Here is a 24,168-nt window from a genome sequence, read left to right as displayed (position 1 = left end):
ACATGCACTCTGAATTAGATGCATGGAATGTGTAAGCTTGCAGCAGCTCTAAATGTGGGCCAAAGAGCTGTCAGGGCTTCCAAATGATTCTTTCATAGTAGCACTTCTGATTCCTTAGTTTCTAATACATTTAAAAATAAGCTACATAACTTATTTTTATAGTGCCAGGAACTTTTCAAATAGAACCAGTGCAAAAGCATTACTGAGCTGCTGGAAATTTTAAATAATTCTTTGTAAATGCCCTAGGTTAATTTAGATCTCTGAAAACACATTAGGAAATTAAGCTGTAATGTGAGCTAATTCAAATTTTAATTTGGCAAAAAGAATGATCCAGTCACATAGTTAATGTAAATAAGAAGCATAACACAGAGAAATTAATGAGGTTTCCTTTCGTTGAATCTTAAAGGAGGCAGATAATTAGCTTCTTTTGTTATTATTGCTGTGGAATGTGGCATTGTCTTCGAGGTGTAAAGTAACTGCTGCTTGCAAAATGATGCCTTCATTTGTCTTTTCCTAATAGTTATTTACATTTAACTCTTGCAGGATGAAGCAGCTCAGCCCCTGAATCTCTCAGCCCGACCCAAAACAGCTGAACCTGTCAAATCCCCAACATCTCCAACACAGAATCTCTTCCCAGCCAGCAAAAGCAGCCCGGTGACAGTGACGAGCAAGAGTGGCATCCCCAGCCCGCTCAGTGGATCCCTGGGAAGAGGATCCTCTTTAGGTAACTAATCTGTCCTGGGAAAAGGAGAAAATAAGCATGTTTTCTGCATGAAAGTCCAGCCTGAGCACACTTAGTTCTGGGTTAAGTGGATACTTGGGTGCGCATTTCTGTTTAAAATGGAAAAAAAAAAATATAGTGAAGCTTTTCAAAGAATGATTGATTGCCAAAGTTTTATAAGAGTACCCCAAGGGATGTATCAGTGTGTGACAAACACAGGAAAGAAATACATAATGTAGGAAATACATACAGATATACACTGATAAGTAAATAGATATATAAAACTTGTAGAACAGCTTTGTGTGAATATCTCTCCTAAAGGCATCTACCGGGTGTATGCACACAAAGTTAACTTTTAAATTTTGAATTCTGGATCAAGAAAATAAAAAACTATCTTTCCACATACATGGAGCCTAACCAGATACTAGATAGATTTTTTTTTTAAGTAGAGATGGAAAGGCATCAGTCCAGCCAGTTTATTATTTGATCGTTTTTTTGTTATTTGATCATATTTTTGTCATTTGTTCACCCATCTGTCAGGATTTCATTGATTCATATGGTTACAAGTAGGGACTTTTTGACCTGTGTTCAAGATTCTTTAGGCTTATTGAGTGATGAAAGAAAATTGGTCTGAAAAGTATGTATGAAGACTACTTTAACCAGTCAAGAAACAGAATCAAGAGCTGCAAAATGTAGATGATCAGCCCTAAAGTTCAAATAGTAAATTTTAACAGTGACTAAATACTTACTACAGACCACTTATTCACAATCTGTAGCTCAAGTGTACTTGTAAAATATATAGAAACACTTGTGAATAATGAATAGATATGTTAAATACATATATTAAATATATAAAAATTATGGGGTTTTTTTCCATTCCCAAACACTTGGGAACATTATGATCTCTGAAAGATATTTTCTGCAACTATCTAGATACTTTACCTGTCAATTTATTTGCAGCTATCACTGCATTATCTTACATTAGAAAGTGAAATATCAATCTGAAGTCATAGACCATTCAAGAGAAAGGAGCACGGAAGGCACATAGTGCCTAAGGTATAAATACTTTTCATGTAAAGTCATAAAAGATTTTTGTCTCAATCCTTAAGTATAAAAAAAGACAGGAAGATATTACCAAAAATCAGCAAGCCATGTAGGAGCTTTTGCTGCATGTATATGATTATGAATCTAAATCTCTTTAAAAAACATGCAAATATGGTTCCCAAATTCTTTAGGGTCCAGAATGGAACTTAGAGGCTGAAATGGTTTAGAACATTGCAAATTTTCCTCGGCAGGAACAATGGTTGTCTTACAGTACATTATTTTTATTTTGTAGAAGGGTGTTTCATACAGATAGAAAACTTCACCAGTCCCATCACTTGCTGGAATAGGATGAAAACACCGCAGTCCGCATCCCTTCTTACTAAGGCCATGGTATTAAATTGTGCATTTGGTTCCCAGGATAAAATGTGAGAAACCCTGAATAATTTTTATTTTAACATAATTCAGGGTCCTTAGAGATTGAATTTGCTCTATTGTACTCACCTGAACTTCAGTGAAATGAGATGAATATAAAAATTATCTTAGAAGGTTAATTCCAAATCTTAGCCTGTTTGGGTTTTTTTGGTTGTTATTTTGGATTTTGGTTTTGGTGGATTTTTTTTAATTTTTTTTTCAAGCAGACTGTCAATAAGTACACATATCTAGCAAACTCAGAGCTTTTATAAAAGACATTTGCTGGCCAGGCAGATGAACAAGTCACACACAAACTGTGATTGCTCAAAATTCCCAAGCTAGAATATATATGCACCAATCTATCCATGTGCAGTAGAGAGAATACTTCCATGTAGGAGCAGGTGGATCCCAGTTTTGTCACAGCAACAAAAAAGAAACAGTCACAAAATAATTGCTGTCTTTTTCTCTCAAATCTAAAACTGTGTTTGGGATACTCATCTTCATGAATGCATTGTAAGATGTAACAGGAATGCTTGGCTGAGTTTGATGCTTGTTTAAAAGTTTCTTCCTGTTCAGAGTGATAGAAAGAAAACTGTTTTTTCTCTACTGATTCAGAGATTTATACTCATGTTATGTTGATAATGACCTTTGTCTCCAAAAAGTAGATGTGAGTGCTCTTTCTGAAATGGAAATCCAAATGTCTAGAGTAATGGTTCTCTCTAGAAAGAAATTCTAAGGACTGACATGGAGTTTCATGGCCTACTAAATGAGATTTTTTTTCCTTTGTTCATTTCATTAATTATTTTAACGCCTCAAAAGTTTTCCAGTTTAAGCTTCAGAATTCTGTTGTCTTAAACACATATATAAATTTGAGTCCATGAGTATGCTCAGATAGCTCCATTCCAAGGCAATTCCAAGACCTCAGTGTATTTCTATTTGTATTTCTAACAGTAAAAGAAGTGCATGAGTTTATCAATCACTTCAGTAGAGTAATTCAGCCTTCAAACAGACAACACTCCTCCTCCTTCTGCAGATATTGGTTGGGTGCAGCTCTAAGAGGGTGAGAGCAGAGTTCTCACCCTGGATTCCAGTTTGGATAATTACCTAAATAAAATGTGTTCTCTCTTTATAGATATCCTTTCCAGTCTTAATTCACCTGCCCTATTTGGGGACCAGGACACAGTAATGAAAGCCATTCAGGAGGCTCGAAAAATGAGAGAGCAAATCCAAAGGGAACAGCAGCAGCAACAGCAGCCTCATGGTGTTGATGGAAAATTGCCCTCCATGAATAACATGGGTCTAAACAACTGCAGGAATGAAAAGGTAATGTCTCCCACTCCCCCACAGTCTGTCATTCACTCTTCTCTTCCCTGCAAAATAGGGTCTTATTTTTATATGAAATTTCTTTTTAGAGCTTTTAGCCCTCTCTGATTTCATGTTAAAAACACCTTTGTCACTTCTCAGTGCAGTGCTACAAACTTCTCTAGGTGTGCATGGCAGCATTCCACACCCACAGTCCTGTGAACGCACAGGAGGAAGCTGTAAGCACATTGAAGCATGGAAAAGGGCTTGGTTGGAGCTTCCAGTGTTTGTGGTCATCAGATTTTGAATTGTGCTTTTGAGAATGGCTGGATGGATAAATATGGCTAAAAGGCCAGTTCTGCACTAGCATGGTGGAGTATTAGAATGCCAGTGCATGAATTGAGTGAATCTGTGGCTCAGGTGCAGCAAAGTACTTAGGCTCAAAACAGCTGCATTTGGCTCTCAGTTGCAGTGGGAAATTAGAGAATTGAACATTCTCTGCTGAATCTTCAGTGTTGAATCACTGAAATGAGGTGGCACACTAGAGTAAAAGGATAAATGAGAGAAAGTGTTGGGATAATGGGACCAGCACTGGACTGAGCGGGGCATGATCCAGCTTACAATATAGCAACCTGGGAGCGTGTAGGAACGGTAAAGTTTCTATCACCAGTCAGAGGACAAAGACTCTTGGAAAATCCTCTGAACCTGTGTTGTCCCATTCTAGGCCTTTCTGAGGTCTTCAGGATCTGCTCCAGCAGCAGGTCTGTGGTAACTGGCTGAGGTAAAAGGCAGCCCTTTGGATGGAGAATGCTTCTCTGTAAGCTTCCCTAGAGGTGCCACGGGCTGCAAAAAATGCAGCACACAAGTTATTTTTCGCCACTGACATAAAATCACTTAGAGACCACAATACTTATTCCAGTCATCTAGAAAGGAAAAAGCATTATCCCAGTAGTCACTAAAGTTTTGGCAAATAGAACAGTTATGATGCAATTTAGTAATGAATAGAAAGAAAACTGACACATTAATTAGCCCATACAGCGACCAGTGTTTCAGACTATTTGTTAAAACACTCCAGAAAAACTGGTAGTTCCAATGCCTGTAAATATTCTGAGATTCTCTATATCAGAAGGCAGGGTAGGTTCTTTGTTTCTTGGGTGAGGGAGGGAAGACTATATTATAGCCCAAAGACTAACAGGAGTTTTGAGTCCAGGTTGAGTATAAGAGTCAGCAGAATATTAACTATAACTTAAATGATGGATTTGATAATATGCTGCTCTTTTCTTGGCCCACAAGGGAATGCTTGGGTGAGTGTTTTGTAGCAAGGCACAGAAAGACATAGAAATGGCATAAACAGACCCATTAAATGTTGATACACACCTTTTAATTACATTTTATATTTTTGCTTGATAGTTTCTTTAGAGCACTCATATCAAGTAGTGACTGTTAAAAAAGATTGGTTAAAATGTTGCCACACAGGATAAACAATGCTTTTCTGAGTCAGACTCAGTGTCTAATAAATATATATGTCTGCTAGTATTAGTTTGAAAGTCATAATTGGAAACCCCATTTAATACAAGTTGATATTATTAGAAATATAGAAACGAATCACTGATCAAGCAGGCTGTATTAAAACACTCTAATTGTAAAGTCAGTGTTTGCCTTAAGTAATCAAGAGGCAGGATACTAAAGCCCAGGTTATAAAAATAAAAAAGTCACATACATGATCAGTATTAAGAGCTTATAAAATTATGCTTATTTTAAAATTTATTTTATGAGTTTCAGTGGCTTGACATTTAAAAAATATCTAATATGCTATAAGGGCTATTAAAAGAATTCTTAACATTTGATTTCACTTTGAAAAATAAGTATAAAAATGGCATCCACTTACTTATTGAGTCTGTCCCCTGGGTATTCTCAGTATCATATTTATGTCTTGTATTCAATATAACAAGTTCCTATTTCATCTTTCACCATTTAAAGCAGAGTCAGTTAATATTTCAGTGAATATTCTGAAGTTTCTATTTTGTGCCAGTTTTACTAGCAATACACAGATTGATGCGCAGCTTCTGGATTGAGGTTATACACCAGGCAGTCTGAGCAAAAAAAAATTTTCGTTTCCTTGCAAATATAGCAGAGTGAATCGGAACTCTTTAACAGATACAAACACCATCATTCTCAAATGCCATCTTTTGTGAGGAGACTTTTCATGGTGGCACTTGCAACTTTCAAAACCTAAGAATAAAACAGCAGCAGGGAAATCTGTTGTTAAGTCTCTTAGTGACCCTATGTAATCCTGCTGGGTTTATTTATTGCAGCAGGTACTACAGAGCCATTAAGGCAGGAAAGGCTTGTAGTTTGTGCTGTGGTTTTACCTCTGGTGTGCTGGTCTTTTATCCTCACCCCACAGATGTGAGAAAAGGCAGGGCTTGCAAAAGAATGGGATATAAATCAGTCATTTTCAATGATGGTATATCCCTACTCTTATCCTAAAGAAAATAAAAGTATTATTTGGTCACAAATACTAAGGAAAATGTATTTATATTTTATAGCAAGTATAAAATACATTAAAACCAGAAGCATCCTTTGCACAAACAGAATTCTAGAACACTCTTCTTTTCCCCTTCACCCTCTGCCTTTCAATTTTTACATTATGATATACTTCTTTTACTCTAAAAATGATGGGCAGGATGATCAAAATGGAGGTGGGGGAGCAGGAATGCTAGATCACTTCAATTAGAGAAACATAATTTTGAAATAATTGTATGCCAAGAAAGCTGCATATAGTTTCTGTCATAATCCCAGTGAAGCTTTGATAACAGTTGCAATTTTGGATTGGTTTCTTTTGAAGAATCAGAACCCTGTGTTTTCAGGACCAAATGTTCAGAAATTGGCTTCAGGTAATTAGACTTGTAGAAATGTGTAGCTGGAAGCTGGCACCAGAAAAAGATGACAAATTAATTGCCTGCAGCTGGTTTAAAAAAAGCTATGAGTTCTGGTCAGTTGCTGGTCTTCAAGTTCAGATAGTTGGTAATAGTTTGTTGTGCAAATGATTGGACTCACAAAATTATGTACATAACTTCAAAGCCTGGGCTTAGGCCTTTTTGAAAATGTGTCGTTCAAATCTCAGAAAGCTTTGTATTTGGTTACAGACACAGAATTGAAAATTGCTTGTGTTCATATTCTGCTGTTCAAAAAAAAAAAAAAAAACAAACTACAAAGACTTTCAAAGTGCTCACAGAGATTCACTCATCAGAAAGACCAAAACAAAACCATCCAGCACTCTGGAGCAGCCCAACATTGTCATTTGCCAAAGCATTAAGCATTATACTTCTGAGATGATGGCATCCTGTGGAGTTATTTGTGTGCTGAGGTGGGTTAGGATGGGCAGGTGAGCACCACGCAGCCGCTCGCTCGCTCCTGTCAGTGGGATGGGGAGGAGAGTCAGAAGGGTAAAATTAGGAAATTTGTAGGTTGATTAGTGTAGTTTAATAAGTACAGCAAAATCTGTGCATGTAAGCAAAGTAAAACAGGGAATTAATTTACTACTGCCCATTGCCAGGCAGATGTTTAGCCATTCCTAGGAAAGCTGGGCTTCAGCACAAATAAGTTACATGGGAAGACAAATGCCAAAACTCCAAACATTTCCCTTTCCTCATTCTTCCTCCAGATTTTATTGCTGAGTCTGATGTCACATGGTGTGGAATATCCCTTTGGTCAGTTGGGGTCAGCTGGCCTGGCTCTATCCCCCTCTCAGTGCTTGGCACACCCACAGCCTCCTCTCTGGCAGAGTGGCACCAAAACCAGAAAAGGTTTTGATGTAGAAGCTTGACAGTAGGTGAAACATCCCTGTGTTATCCAGCTCTGTTTTGCTCACAAATCCAAAATTCAGCAGCACATGAACTAAGCTTACCTCTCAGCCTAAACCAGCAGAATGCACATGTGGCAAAAAAAATCACTATAACAGAGTTGAATTTTTCTGCTGCACTTCAGGTGGAGCAAAAAACTCCAGTGTGGTCTGACTGAGGAAAGGGAGCCGTAATGGTGCCAGTAATTTTACAGAGTAAACAGAAACACTGGGGAAGGGGAGAGAGTCAGAAAAATCAAGAAAATAATATACAGAGATTTTACCATGTGGTAGAAGTAAAATCATACCAAAAATTCATCCTTGTTTGCAGGATGTGACTTTTTTCCAGTCAAGACATGTTCACCTTCAACAAGAAGGAGTACTTAAACAAAATCTGCATTGCTTCAACTACTTGTATTTATTTCAGTATTTCAAACTACCGTCATTGCCTAGAAGATTTGCTTTGATTTAAGGCTCTAAATGAATCTGAAAATGTTATATAATTTATAAGATAACTGACATTATTTTAAAAAGAATCAGATCCTATCTTTTTTGTACATAAAGCAGGAAAATGCTGACAAAGATGCTTCATAAAATCTTTGTATAAAAAATATAGGTAGAACTGTGGTTGGAGGAAAATCTATGAAGTCAAGATAGAATAAATACAAAATCAATTACCACAACACATTTGTATCCCCACATCCCCATTTACTTCCCATGAAGCATATTCATTGAGATCTGAGAGTAAGCAGAATTTAATATAACATTTTCATGTTTATATTCCATTCTTCATCTTTTGTAGATTTTCAGACAACTGTGTATTTGCAGTAGGAAAGCAGAATTAGACCCCAAAATAAATGACATGAGTCATTGCCTACTTCCTGGGAATCATGGTACTTTAGCACCTCTTCTAATGAGCCTTTTATTCCTTTCTTATCTCTAAATCAAAGTTTCACAAGTTGAATCCACGTAATTTACCCTAATATAGACCCACAGTTTGTATGCAAAATGTGCACATTCTTAAAAACGTGTATTATTCACCCCTGGAGATATTACAGTCTATTGATCAAATCCATATTTAGGCACTTGGATTTGACTTGATAAGCCATAACGACCCCTTTGGAGGCGTTACGCTCTGCTGTATTTAGGGACTGTTAAGTATGTGGATTATTGAGACAATAGAGTGTAACAACTCCTCTGGAGCTGTTACACTTCATCATGTATATGAAGCTCCTGCACACATGTACAAACTTGTACAAAAACACTTCAGGAAGTCTTTGTAGGAAAAGTCACTAGTCATGCATAATCTCCTTTTGGCTGCCCACAGCAATGGCTCCAGCATTCTACTGTTATTTTCCTGAAACCAAGCAATGCTGCATTATGCTGCCATCAGTTTTTTGCCAGCTTTTTTCTCCCCGTGCATTCAGCATCAGAGACAGAACAACTGCAGTGGCAGGAGTCACACTGTCTGCTCTGTATGTGCAGGAGGTTTCTCAGACAATCACAGAGGATCACCTTGTTACAAGCATCCTTTCTATGAGTCAGTTCTCAACTCTGTTAAAAAACCCCAAACACATAGTTAAGCAAATACTTTCTCAGTGCATTCTGCATGCAATTCTCTTTTTCCTTTTACTGAAAGGAGTCCTGACCACTCTTGAATTTAGAACATGAATTAATTGGTCATTAGGGCCTTGTGGATTTCTTATAAATCTTTATGAATATATGGTTTAGATTTGCAGGTACTGATCTCTTCTCATTTCCTTTTTTCCCTTTAAGAAAAACTTGTATTTTCTTTTTTTCCCCTTTAGTTTCTTCTAGCAAACTACTGATACTTAGTAAATAAGAGGTCAATGTTTATATTTCAGTCTGCAGTGAGACATGAACAGTGAGCATTTTCAATTGGCTCTTTATTTCTGTTGGTTAAACCTTTGTTCTACTTGTAATTTAAGGATGAATGCCTAAAACTTAGGGGGTAAAAAAGGGATAGCAGTAAAAATAGCAGATGACTGGTTTTGCAAATTTATTACATTTCTATGGTATTGTCTCCATGTTCATGGTAGGAAGTTCTGGTCTCACTGTAACTTAAGAAAGGTCCTGCCCCCCCCAGCTTACAATTAGGGATGATGTAATTTAAGCATTTAGATTCTATAATTAAAAATATAAAACTGTATAGAAAGGGAAAAAAAGAAAGACATTGATTTACTTGAGGAACTGTTAGTGTGGTCTCACTTTCTTGCAAGAATATAGGCAATTTATTCAACTCAGTGGGAGTGTATTCCATCTGTCTAATGAAGACTCTGATTCCTACAAAGAGACACTGCAAAGTGTTTTTTCCTGACTACGTCATCCTGCTCAGCCAACAAACCTTTCCCTGGGAACTTTCTGGGATGTAGAAGGACATGTTGCATGGAGACAACCTCTTAGCAGATCCATCACTTTAGAACAGACAAGTGGCAGGTCTAAGTTAAACACCCTGGAATAGGGAAAAGTTTCAAATACAAATCCCAGCAGTCCCCATATTTCTTACAAAACAAATGTCCTTTATACTTGACTGTGAATCTGCTCAGTTTAGTAATCTGCTTGTGACTGTACATAATATGTGTAAGTGATAACTTTTTTTTTTTACATCAAGTGTTCAAAGTTAATTTTCTAAAGCCGTATTTGAACACCAGTATTTTAATTTGAAAAATCTGTATTAAGAAAAAAGAAAAGAAAAAACAAAAGAAAACCTCAGTTTGTTCCAGAATTTTTTGAAATTGCAATAATTTTGCAATTTCTTTTTTAGGCATACGGCTTATCCTAGTTACATAAACATGTGTCTTCATTTTATACCTATTGTAATATTTCCTTAATAATTTTGAAAGGAAAATAGTGACTCAAGAAAAATTTTTTTGAAGTGGCTGCAATGCAGGAGCCCAAGTCCCACTGAACTAGCTCTGAAAATTTTACCCCAAGGCAGACAAGCAGATTTGTGGCTGCATACACAGTAACAGTCTATTTTCAGTGGAATTCAGCAGTCTTGTATCCCTCTCCAGCTCTTTTTATGATAATTTGGACAATTCAGAATTTCAGCTGATGTAATACTGCCCCCTTTTATTAGAACTGGAAAACATGCTGGACCTCAAACATTTAGTTTTTTAGCTGGAGAAATTCTGTTTATTTATGCTGTTGCTTCCAATATTTTAATTTTCATGCCAAGATAAGATAAAGGCTGACATCCATATGCATTTGTAACAAAGAATGGGGGGAAAATAGTAATGATTCCAAGCAACATACTTTTTCAGGGTGTATTGTGAGTGATATGACTGGCCTTCCTGGGCAGCATATCCCTTCAGGGAATTCCCTGCTATTTTTTTAAGAAGTTCAAGGTGTAGATGTTTTCTGCTTTTGTGTGAATGTCATATGTGTTTGCATTGGTTTTCTAAGTGTATTTAGGGCCACACTGAGCATTGTCATTTTTGTCTTTCTTTTGTGAGTTCTGATCAGGAATTAGATGCATTTTTGAATAGCTCAATGGTTTTAGTATCTCTCAGACACAGGTGAGTATTGCAAGAGATTTATGCTTGAACACTAGAACTCTCAGTGTAATTTGAAATTAAATTCAAAGCAGAGCCTCTTGGAAAAAAAAATCCCTGTGTCTCCAACCATATCTTTTAAGCAGAAATGCTTCAATTATAAACTAAGAAGGAAAACAACTAATCTGACTTTAGATAGAACCCTGAAGCCTGTAATGTATCACCGGCTTTTGTAGATAGCCCAGGAAATAAAAACAGGTCAGACATTGTACCCATACTTAGAGAAATGTTTTATCTGATCTCTATCTAAGCAGTGAGAAAGGTGATGGAGGCTGTAACTGCTCATGCACAGAGGGGTCAAACACAGCCATAACATTGGTGCTCAGCTTCTGAGAGTTATGGGAGGAAAATACCAGTGCTAACATCAGCCCCTGCAGAAGAACACAGCCCCATTATCAAGGCCAGGTTTGTAATGGGAACCAGGTGCAGGAGGCTGTGGGTATGAAATCTTGTCAAGGCTGTTCCTCCAGCCCCAGAGATAGAAATATTAAAGCTGCTCATGAATCGTTGACTTTGTCTGCAGGTAATGTATGACGCAGCCTTTAATTGATCACATGCTCGTGCTCAAATTCTATTTACCCCTGTGTAGTCACACTCGTGCCTATCAATGCACCTACTAAGTTTATTTTTTTTAGGTTTACTTTGTATGCTGTGTGTAGAAAGACATACAAATAATGTATTTGAAATTTGCACATTAAAAATACATGTTCACTGAAACTGTGGAACTGACAGGTAAAAGACAAAAAGAAACAGTGGGAAATCTCTGGCATATGTAGGTCATCTAAATTTGCAGATAATTTAGCTTTGGTGACAGCTTATAGATCCAGTTTACACCTATAGAAAAATTTTCTGTGCGACCTTTGTTTTTAAACCTTTTGCTCAATTACCTCACTTTCTAAAATTGTCTTTATAAAATTGGTAGTTTGTACATTTCAGCTCCAATGCATTAGATGTACAGTGAAATTCTTAGTCCCTCAAGTCATGTAAAGGCTGATTAAAATAAAATCTAAATTATTTTTTCTATTGATTAAATTATCAAAATTAATTGAGTGAAAAAATATGCAATCTTTGCAAACTATAAATCATGGCAATTTTACAGGAACATAAATTAAAAAAAAAGTTCAACCAGCCCAATAGTGATGTACAGATATAAGAAAATAAAAGACAACATACCTAGACATTGGAAGCCTATATGAAACTTTATTATTTGCATGACTATATGCACGTAGATAGAGAGACATACATATGTATACACACATGCACACACACTGCAGAGGGTAGAAACTTCCTATATTAGATGAACTTTTAAAGTATTTCATGTCTTTAGTTCAATGCCAAGAGTACTTGGTAACAAAATACTCCTTCCAGGAAAGAAATCAGCACAAACTTTTGGTATCAAGAGCTATTTTTACACTTGAATATTGGCTGCTAGATGTTTTGCCACTACCTATGCTTAACAGCATTCTTGCTGAACACAGTTATGATTTTTTATTTCTGTTGTCAGGACTACTTGAAGAGGTTCTCTAACTTCAGGTTTTTGACCAAATTAATAATAGTGTTAATTATAACGATGATGATGATGATGATGATAGTAATAATGGGGACCTGTCCCCTTTCTTCTATTGCCTTTCCAGCTCAAGAAAAAAAAGCCAAATACACTGCTTTTTCCTTTGCATGGGATATTTAAATGTGAAAAGGATACAAACTTTGCCCCATTTCGGTCTTCTCCCTTAAATTTTGGAGCAACTGAAAATTCAAAATGAAGAGAATTAGATTGAAAGATGTCTCAGGGATGTGTTGAAAAATTTGCACAAACCAACAAGGATATTTTTTTCCAAAAGATGATGTTCTGCCATAAAGGATAGTGTCTTTTTGATGACTGTAACAGCATAATGATCTTCTCATATACAATACATTTCCCAAACTACTCAGGAGAATTTACAGATATATACTGAAATTTATTCTGTGTTTTTATTATGCTTCTCCACAAAACAATAAAGATAGGTTGAAAATTATTGTTCGAGCATAAATTTGCTAGAACAAGAATATATTCATTGATTTAAATTGTGGGTCAGAATGGCAGCTGCACAATCCTATCATATCACTTCCTCAATTGTCCTGAGAACTACAGAATACATTTGCATATTATTTCACACTTAGATACAAGCAGAGACATCCGCAAAAGTTACTTCCATTTTTTTTTCCAGGCTCTGTGTATTCCTCTAAGCAAATTTGCTGCACCAAATGCATTGCCAATATAACTCTCTACTGCAGCAGATAAAGTACAGCAAGGATAAATTTGGATTGCTTTCCCTGATACTTCATTACTTTCTAAAATTAAAAATGTCTCCCATTTCTCAAGTGTCATTAGGCTGCATCAATAGGTATGATAAATTCAAATTCACTCCCTGTTGTTTAAGGATATTGACTAAGCTGCCTGTTTGTGGGATTATACAATACTTTTTGCTGGTTTAACTGTTCTGCTTCAATCAAAAGAATAAGTATGCTAACAGGTAAAATTGTCTCCTTTTGTCTCATGAAGAGACTCGAGCCAATAATTTGAAACATTGCAAATGTTTGTTTGAAATCTGATTAATGGAGTTGGACCATGCTTAGTCCTTGCTTTGTTTCTTTTCACAAATATTCAGGCAAAGGGGGTTTCATTTCTATGACTGTATTTACATTTGAACACGGACATTTGTGCACAATTAGGCTTTTGCACTTTATGCCCAGCTTGCTCAACCACTCTTAATAAGAAATGGAGGCTCTGATGCAGCCCCCACTGACCAAATGAGGAATGCAGTATCAGGGAGATCTTCCAGCCCCTGATAAAGTGTCAGTGCTAATTATAGATCTTTACAGCAGCTCCCTGAACTCTGCAGCAATTTAATCTAGGGCTGCTGAAGGCCTTGCTGCACTATCCCTTACCACTGCCATCTTTTTACTACCAGTGGTATGCCAGAGGCAGATTCATGGGTTTGTCTGTGGTGTTGAGGCTTTTGGATGCAGGAGCTGATAGATTGAAGTAAAAGCTTTTCATTACCTAGGGAGTCTTTGAGCTGAGAGAATTCCCAGTTGCCTTTTTTTTTCCTTTTTTCTTCCAGGTAATTTAGAGCAAAGTTGCATTATCATTGAGTTAGGCACTGAAAACAATGTCATTTATCTTAGGTGTCCAACTACAGCATAAATAAGAAGTAGGAAACCATTGAGCATTAAGTGCATAGCTCATGCAGAGCTCTAAAAAGTTGGATTGCTAAAGCAGTGACACTCATACATGTACAGAAATTGCTGAACCTCCAGGGGTAATATGAAAAGATAAAAAATACTCTAATTTCTGCATTAAATGTTCACTGCACATAGCTTGTTCATCTCTAGTCACATAATACTAACTCCACAAACAGGCCAATCTCAATTGGAAATGTGTAACAGGGTAATAAATGATACTCAACATCAGATTGCTCATATTAAAATCTTGTTCAAGTCATAGTAAACTGTTATAACACTACTTAAAACCTAAAGTATGCCTAACCCACAAGCTGAAATTGCCCAGCTTACATCCTGAAAATCTACAGACAACATTAATTTCCCACTATTCCACTTTTATGCCTGTGGCCTCTAACATGTTGCAAATGCTTCTATAAGAAAGGCTAGAAAAACATATCAAATTTCTGTTCTATTCCACTTGCTGACATTCATTAACTGAGGGAGAACATTGAGACATGGTTTTGGAAAGATCTCCTCTCTACCTCCACCCGTTCCAAAGCAATTTATTAAACAGCCAGTAAGAGAAGTGGACACTTGTGGTTTAATGTCAGACCTGTGTTGATCAGTAGCTGGGTGCATGACTTCACTGTTACCTTGCCAAGGGCTTCTTGAGACAGCAGGCAGTGTGAGCATTCCTATCTCCCTGCCATTTTCTTTGCATCCTGGAGTTCAATTGTGAAGTAACAATTTCATTAAATGCCTCCTATTTGGATGAATTGTCTTTTTACATACATAGAGAATCTTGCTTTGTGCATCCCACTTTTCCCATTTCTAAAACACAGGAACACTCTTGGCTGCATTTTGAATGCTGCTACATTTGCTTTTCATTCTGTTTAGAAGCCATCATTGGGAGGATGTGCATTAGAGCTGTATACAAAGTGAGTCACTGACACATCATGTACTGTAAAACTTCTTGGTCTGTCAGAGGTTCAGCAGTTTGCCAAAATGCATTCAGCTGCCACCTCCCTGCCAGAATTCTGTTCCTCAAGCTCTCTGAATACTATGAATAGGATTAGGTTGTATGGCTGCACTCTCCCTCCCAAGGGATTTCCCTTTAAAAAGGGATTACCTGCATGACCTTGGCATAACTCCTGTGTTTTATTTTCCAGTGTCACACTACAGATCACACTGTGTCATCATAATGTCTTATTGAGGAAGAGTATGCCAACTCTTAGGGCTTCCATTCAGAAGGAACCCAAAACTTAGAAATGCAAGGAAGGCCTTTTCCTATGGGTTTGCTCCCACCCTCTTTTCTGCAAGGTTTATTTTTTCCTCTTTCACCAAACTGGAATGTTCACAGTTACAAACTGACCCTATATAGACTGGGGTGCCTATCAGTGTTTGCAATAACCAGCACGCTCTGCTGTGCAGAATATCCATTCCATTCAGTCCAAAAGCCACCCAGAGTTTATCAGGATGTACTCACTAGCAGGGACAGGCAAAAGGAATGAACTGCAGTACGGGAAATTTGTAGTGCGTGTGTGAGTTATCCTACAAGGGAAGGTGATGAAGTGTACTCCTTGCTTGATTTACCAAGTGATTTCCCTTTCTCCCTAATGTTACTGTAGTTACCATATGTGCTATAAGAACATTAAGAATCCAGTTAAAAGGGTAAACAAGCACCCAATTTCCTGGTTTTGACCCCACTTAAGTTCTCCTAATGTAAAGCTTTTGCCATGGTAAGGATGCATCTCAGCCCATGTGCCTCTGAATCAGGGACTGCATTACTTAATGACCCTTTAACTGTTATGAGATCCCAGTGCTGCAGTATTAGGATGCTCTTAATGTGGGTCAGCCTATGGTTCACGTAGTGGAAATCTCTTATCACAAGGCAGAGGAGGGAATTTTCTTGCAGTGATTGCAATGATCTACTACTTTGTGTCTCCTTTCCTTTTCTCCCTGCTGCTGCTCTTCCCCATTGCTTAACTTCACCCTGCTTATGCTCTTGTAGTGTCTCATGAGAAGAGCACCTTCATTGCTGTTGTGTGTCACATCTTAATTAACTAATAGGACAGCACACAATTTCCACATTGAAATTTCCACTAGCATCTCATGCTGTGAAGAGATAGTGTTATTTCACCTCTCTTTGTTGTTTTGTGGGTATGTTCTCTATACAGCTGCATTCGTGTTGCTAAATCAGCCTTCGATTTGACTTCACAGCTGAGCTAAATGCTGACCATTTTCCATAAGCAAAATACACAATTTATCACGTTTTTGATTGCTTGGAGTAGCAAAGGAATGGAGATAAAATTGAAAACTTCATTGTGAGTTATCAGTCGCATTTTCTTTTCTTTAATAATTCTATTTTGTAACTGATGACAGAACTCATTTAGGATCAGACCATTTTAGGCTGTGCTTTGATAGAAACCAAAGCAGTTACAGCTCCTGAGATGAAGATCTTTAATAGATTTGAAAGGCAAGAGCTATCTCAGTCTAGCACGTTGCCTCTCCAGTGCAAAGAGGTTCTCAGCAGCTTTAGCTGCAGCTCGCTGCCTGCTCAAGGACAGAACTATTTGAGCAATTCTGCTGTAAAAGCTGCAAAGGCTCTGAAAACAAAAGCTTCCCCTTTTATTAAACTGAAACATTTCACTGTTTGATTTTTCAGCATGACCCCAAAAATAGCTGAATCAGATGTTTTAAAGTTCTGTGGACTGTTTGTGGGGACAAGAAGGTCAGAACGTGAGGAATGGGACAGAACTTCACTCCTGCATAACTCATCCCTTAAAATGCACTTTGAGTGTATTGCAGGATGAGGAATGAGAATGAGAGAAAGCACAGACAGGAATGTGAAAATCCTATCGTTTAAATGGTGGATTTACAACCAGATAGCTCCAGAGTATATAGCTCTTTCCTTCTTTTTTGGCATCATCCCTTTCAGTTCTCCCAATGTATAATCACTTGAAATTCCTCTTAAGTCTCTGTTTCTAAACCCTAAGAAGCAGCAAACCTGAGCCTTGCTGTTTGCATTCTTCTGATATCAAAGCCTCCTCTCCCAGCGGGGCCCTTAGCCATAGGAGAGGTTTGAGGGAGGAGGAAGAGATGTTTTTCCTTCTCAGCTGCTGCACCAGATTGGAGGGTGGGGAGGAGAGAGGGAGCAGACATAGTTTTTAATATTCAAAATGGAGGCTGGGATGTGGTTGCTGTCTGAGCCTGACATGCTGCTGCTTATCACTGCTCCCCTTAGCTGATGTGACAGCGGGGCTGGAGCTGGGTGGAGGTTGGTACCTGGTGATGAAGAGTGCCCATCCTCTCAGGGAGTCAGGAAGAGCCTTGGTTAATCTGTTTCTGCAGAAGCTCATATCCCAGAGATATCTTGTACTACAAAGCTAGCAGTACAAAGATATTTTTGTTTATGTTTAAAAACCTGTGTTACAGATTTTCAGGAAGTATTTATTTATTCTTGAAATTAGCTGAGCAGGAGAATTAGCTAAACAGAGATGGATTTAGAGATCAGTACAATGCAGCAAGATTAAAAAACCCTTTCCATCTGAATTAATGAATTTCAGACTGTTTTTCATAAATTAGTTTTTCAGAAGTCATCTGTGAAGCCTTGTCTAAAGAATTTTTAAAGGTAACTTAATGGGATGGAGAAAAGGTTTAAAATTATCTACAGAGGCTGTTGCAGGAGATATTAAATATTGATTTATCTTGGAGTAAGAATCATACTAAAGAGTGAGGCTTGTAGTCAGATCAATTTATCTGGAATACAAACTATATGGCTGTATTTAGTACGATGTCAACATGAATCTTAAACAAGTAGATGTGAAAGGTTGATAATTTAATTTAAATCAATTGGCTTTCAAAATTTTCAATTAAAAAAGAAATCTGAACAGTTCAAACTGAACTACTCCTAAATGCTTCAGGTGGTTTAAAAGATGCTTCATTTAGTCAGTCATGCTGTATCATAATGCTCCTCTGTGCATCTTGTTGTAGCTAGGAACAAAAATATATAGCCCAAGATTTCTCCAAATCTTGAGTTTTTAATACTTCATACTTGAAATCACAGTGTAAATAGTTCAAGTAATCTGGCAAATAACACTGCAAGCAATTTTCTGCTACTTGCCACTGCTGCTGCACTGCCAAAGTTTTGGTCACAATATAAAAGTTGGCTAAGATTGTTCTTAAGCATCTAAAACTGATTATGCTCTGTTTTTAGGCATAAATAGATACCAGTATGGCAGCTAGTGGTACTGGCTAAAGCATTATCCAGTATGTATAATAATCCATAGATCTCCAGTAGGAAAACTTTTATCCAAATGTGACATTAAAGCAGGATGTCTCAGATAATTTAAGTGTTACGTTTGCTTTTGTTTGTACTGTTTTCTTTAAACATATTCATTAAAAAAGAGCAGAGCCTTTAATGTTCCATGACTGAAAAATCCATCAAGCAGATTTATGGCAGGGGCACTGTGGCATAACAGCCAGTGGACTGGCCTAATGTGCAGAAGGCCTGGGTTCAGCTCTCAGCTTAATCATTGACTTTCTGGGTAACCAGAAGATAATAATTTCCCCTCTCTGTGCCTGAAGATTCAGTTAACAACCTCCATTTCAGAATTATTTGGGTATTACTAATGAGCAGTGGTAAGCATTGCAATTGTCTACATATATCATAGTAAAAAACTCCAAAATACTGATTGCTTCCCCAGAACAATATTGTTCTCTTTCCTGTGAGAAAGAGCTATAAAACATGATTGCAGTTATAAAGTATACAAGTATACAAAGGAGTAAGGAAGGTATGAGGCAGGAAATTCCCTCTTACAGTTTGTATTTATCCACAGAACAGCAAAGAATCTTCCACTGGAATGAGGTGCTGGAATGTTCCTTCAGTAAATTGCATGAACTTTTCCATATACGTCCACTAGAGTGGGAGAATAAGGATAGGGGAAAAGAGAGAAAAAATGCATTTTAAATGCAGAGAGATGCAGCAGGACCCAGCTTATGCTTATACTGAAGATGAGGTCAAAAATAGGTCTTAAGTGGGACGTAAGTGGCTAATTTGTGGGTGAAACCACTGCTTTTGAAACACCCGTTCAAGGTTGGTTGTTAAGGTATAAAGGCATTTTCTAAATTGCATTGTTGCCTGGAGCAGAAGAGTACTTAATAAATATCTTATCTGGGAAACTTGAGACAAATTTTTCTCAATAAAAACAAAGGAAGGTTTATAAAGTCATTCTACTTTTAATGAAAAGCTAGAGAATGGATTTGTGCCAGTGGCACTAGCTATAGACTAGCAGTTTCCTCTTTGTATATTGCAGCAGTAAAAGCACATTATTTTTTCCCACCCATACATAGGTAATTGTTTTGCATTTAGGATGGTTTCAGGTGCAAGAGTTCCTGGATTCTGCATGGAAAAAAATGCATAGCTTTCAGTTATCCTTTTAAGGTCCTCTGTTATTTTTTTTTATTCATAATTCCTTCATGGAAGAGCTATTCCTTCCAAGGCATGTAAATCTCTCCCAGTTTCAAGGAAATGCATATTTGCCTGCATTTGCATGTAAGAGAGAGAGACTTTATCCTACTTTATCAGTTGCCTTTTGTTTTTTTTTTTTTTTTTGAATGAGCAACGTGGTCTAATGATGTGGTCTAGTTCTAGCACTCCCGTGGCAGGAGTGTTAGAACTAGAGCTGGATAATCTTTATGGCCCCTTCCAACTCAAACCATTCTCTGACTCTCTGAATTCACAGCCTTCATAAATCCAGTTTTGCTTTTGCCTTGAGTATATGTTCTAAAAACATAGATTCTGAATAACTTAGTTCTGATTGTGTTAGGGAGATCAGTAAGTAAATATAGTGATTTCACAGATGGAGAGTTATTCCTTCACTTCAGCCAGGACATTGCTAATGCAAGGTCTTGTCTGCTCCTTACAGGACTGAGTTCTTGGCTGTCTATTGTTTTATTCCTAAACCAGAATAATTCTTTGTGCCAGAAGGTCTTCAACCACCTGTCTCAAAGGAAAAAAAAGAATGATCAGTAAGAAGGATAAAGCATCTTTTTGAGCCTGGAAGAAACCTGTTTAATTATTTTTCTCAGATTCTGTGTACATATAAGAACTCCACACTTTGGCTCTGATTCAGCCAAGTGCATTTAGTCCATTCTTCCTATGCTGCCCTGGAGTTAAGTACTGATTATCCATGTCCTTGAGGCCTCTGTTGGACTGGAGTGAAAGTATTTGGCACCTTACAGGGTTAAGGTCTATATGAGGCTGCAAGAATTTGCAACTCACTGTTTTGTTTTCTTTGTTTTTTGTTTGTGTTTTTTTTTTCTTTTCCCAGTTGCATGAGGATTAGAGACAGGAGCTAGTTGAGGGGTACATTTATATTATCACAGGCATTACGTACATCATACTTGATATTGTAATCATGCAAACAGTAATCTTGCCTTCTTGACATAAACAGTAAGCAGCACTTTTTCCTGAGGCTGAAATAATCACAGAAAAAACATGGCAGTGATGGAGGTACAAGAGACAAAACACTGCATAATGATGTTATTATCATTGTTCCATTGTCACCCATCTTTACACCTTAGTGATATGATCCTTTTCTCTCTGAAGATAACAAAAGAGGCCTGAATATAAACAGAGCAATATATAAGCAGCAATCATAAAATGCAACCTGGAAAAATTGTACTTAAAATGCTACCAAAAAAATCATCTTGATAAATACAGAAAAAGCCTACTTAATCTTTGTATGCATGGTATGCAATTATATATTTACATCCAGCACAAGGCAAGGCATATACTTGAAAACAGTAGCATTTGGTGGGATTTTGCTAACTGCCTTGATTGCATTTCTAATTCTAAATATGAATATGAACATTTAAGCCCAAGTGTCTTTTGCATCTCCAATTTAAACTGCTTCAGGTGTCTTCCTGAACACGGGATGGAACAGGCATGTCTGGAGGCTTGTGTTGTTTATAGAGGTAAAAAAAAGGGGTGGGTGCTCCCAGTGACTCATTTGTGATGTTTGGGGTTAGGTGTCTGTACTGCCAAAGCCCTGCAGGATTTGCCCTAATGGAGAAACTCAAACCTACACTTACAGTATACAATACTATTCATGTTCAAAGGTTGCTGTAACAAAATGCAACTAAGTTTAATTCCTTACTTGAAAAAATACTGGCAAATAGAATATTTGAAATATTTACTTTTATACCTTTATAACTACTAGCCATGTGTTGAGTAGGAAAATTTGCAATGATTGAGATTTGATAATTGATTATTGCATCATCTAGTCGAGGTTTATCAAAGTTTTTCCAGCATTATCTGATGGTACCTAAAACTCTGATATGTGCCTGTTATAAGGAGCAGTTGAAATGATGGAATGGAAGTATTTATAAGAATATCATCTTTCTTTATCTTAGCTTTTATAGTTTAACTTTAAACTTGTAAATGTCCATTTCTATGTGCTTCTGTTTGCATATTATTCACAAAAGAACATCAGATTGCTTCTGAAGATGTTTGGCTGGTGACATGTGTGCATGTCTGTCTAGATGTGTGTTTTCTGGATTTTTTAAAAGACCTTTATTGTCCCAACGCCCTGTGTGGATAGCAGCTGAAAGCAACAGCTTTGTGCTGTTGAGGTTTGCAGAACACCGCAATGAAATTGAAATTGGTGACTTCTTTTCCGCCTTTTCTTTCCATTCCAAAAAAATTGCTGTGCTGAACCTAGAATAGTTTTGCTGCTTGTTTCACTGCTGTGGCTTCCTTCTAAAACTGGGTTTTCAGCCTGGAATATATTAGCAGGTGATTAAGAGAGAAGGAGATTCAGAGTTTTGAGCCAGTAACCAAATTCTGTTCTGATTCTAATGCATGAGAATACCTTCAATGAAATTTAGTCACAAGCATAAAAATCTGGGGAAACATGCAGATATATGTACAGAGTTATGAAATTGTCTAAATTTGGTAAAAGCATTTTTGTTCACTTTTTTGGCATTTAAATGGCTCAATTTTAAAATACTTGTTGAAAATGAGGCCATAACCGACAAGGTCCAACCACCTGCTAAATTAAACTTAAATATAAATTTACATTTATTCCTTTCTACTATTTAACCTAGGATAAAAAACCCTTTGTTTTACCATATCCTTGCACTTTTATTCTTGTAAATCAAATGTTAGAAATTTAAATGAACATTCCAAAGATCCATGAGTAGCTATTGAATTGCTTCCATTAGTCACTTTACAGCACAGAAAGAAACCAAACCACAGTCCTGCTATTTCCTAGTAGAAGTGAATGTCAATCGTAATTTAAGTTTATTTTTGTATGTCTCTCAAAAATGCACACGTATGTGTTTAATTAGAAGAAAATTTGGGGTTTTTTTTAATGGTTGCATTCAGATTCCTTCTAATTACAAGGTAGATTATAGATTTGATCTATACCATTTACCAGCTCTTCCTTAAATTTAGTGATGTCACAAAAGAAAATTAACTTGTGTCCCTAGAAGGCTCCCAATTAATAATCTGTGGAGTTAGTCAGGAGGGGAGGGAGCAGCAGAGAAATCAAGGGAATTTCTCTTTGACTCAACAGTTGAACAGCTTACACTCTGGAGGACGAGATTTGATTACCTTAGCATGTGTTACTACAAATGTTATTAACAGTCATAAAATTATCCAGCTTTTTTAGAAACAAGTGACAGACCAAGCTTTGGACTCTTTCTGACCCCTGGCAAATTCTCCAGCATTCATAGAGAATTATGCAGAGTGTAAAGTAGTAATTCCTCTTGTTTGCTTTTCATTTACCAGCTGCTAATTTAATTGATTGTCCCTTTGTTTTTCAAGGACTAATTTCTCCTTGGTCTGTGGTGGAATTTCACAGTTTGTGTGATTTTTTTCCCCTTTTAATCTTTACCTTTTAATCTTTACCTTTTATGTAATTTTACTGTATGCTGCAGCCTGAGCTTGCTGCTGAAAAAAAGAGTTAATCACAATGGTCTCAGATGCTGCCATGCATCATGCCTTTGTACATGAATAAAAAGTTGGAAACCGCATGAAAGCAGTAGTTGGGTTACCACACAACTGGATATGCTTAAGTCTGAACGCTTCATAACTCTAACTACTGGGGAGTTGCAAACTTATAAATAACCTTGCAATTGGTTAAAACCATATTAAAACCATATGAACAAAGACATAAAGCATTTGGCTAAGGAGGCTCAGTAAATGCAGTAATCCTGTTGAAAGTAATCTAACCAGGGCAGATCCATAGCTTAAGAGTGCCTCCAGACCATGGCCATAGTTATGGAGATGGCAATATTTCATGTGCAGGAGGACATAATATTCTCCTTAGGTGGAAATATTTGCTATCAGTTATTTTTTTCCCTTTTAAAAAACAGGTTTGAATTGACAGACTCCCTACTAAAAGCAGGCTTCCATACACTGAAGTCTATAAACATCTTAGCATCTGCTGAATGCTCTTGATAATCAGAGAATTCATTTAAATCCTTCTTATTTGTGTTCAAGATGAAGATGGCTACTGCTCACACTAGCTGAGAAGAAGCTCTTGGAATTCTGATCCTTAAAATCAGGCTTCCAAAATAATTAGCTGATGACAGTGTTTACAAGTTGTCTATATGCATTGGCATTTACTTATCTGGGGAATTTTTTGTTTTTTAGCCCACTGGTTTCTAGACTAGATTTGTTTCTAGACACTTCAAATTTTGATGAAATTGCAATTCTCAATTTTGACTCCAGAACCTGGTTCTTAAAAGAAGTCTCATAATGTGACAATCACTGTGAAATTCTGTTTCTGAACAACTTTGGAGTGTATTTTCTGCTGTGATGGTCCTGCCCATGTCACATTGTCACATGGAAGCCAGCTGAGGCTTGCCAGGCAGGCAAAGAAATTTTACTGTAAATTCCCTGTTATCTGCTTCTAACCTCTTACTTTTCAGTTATGCTTTAAGATGGAAGAATATATTTAAAAGGAGACCTAGTGGCTTCTCTCTCCCCACATCTTTTCAAGCAAGCTGTTTGCTTTGAGGCACTGCAATGTGATGCAAATCTGTAGTCTGTCGCAGGG

General features: G+C 37.1%; 1 protein-coding gene across 8 annotated transcripts in view; it reads left to right on the top strand.

The window, feature by feature from the left end:
• The window catches only part of SOX6 (SRY-box transcription factor 6), a 370,303-nt gene that overhangs the window by 308,609 nt on the left and 37,526 nt on the right, over positions 1-24,168 (top strand). For all 8 annotated transcript variants that reach the window (XM_030950420.1, XM_030950423.1, XM_030950421.1 and 5 more), the window contains 2 exons: positions 544-724; positions 3,309-3,499. In XM_030950420.1, the coding sequence (XP_030806280.1) occupies positions 544-724; positions 3,309-3,499 (372 nt within the window). The remainder of the gene's footprint in view (positions 1-543; positions 725-3,308; positions 3,500-24,168) is intronic.

Source organism: Camarhynchus parvulus, chromosome 5, assembly GCF_901933205.1.
Source record: "Camarhynchus parvulus chromosome 5, STF_HiC, whole genome shotgun sequence".
Lineage (NCBI taxonomy): Eukaryota > Metazoa > Chordata > Aves > Passeriformes > Thraupidae > Camarhynchus > Camarhynchus parvulus.
The sequence above is the reverse complement of the archived record's forward strand: the minus strand, read 5'-3'. Positions and strand labels throughout refer to the sequence as shown.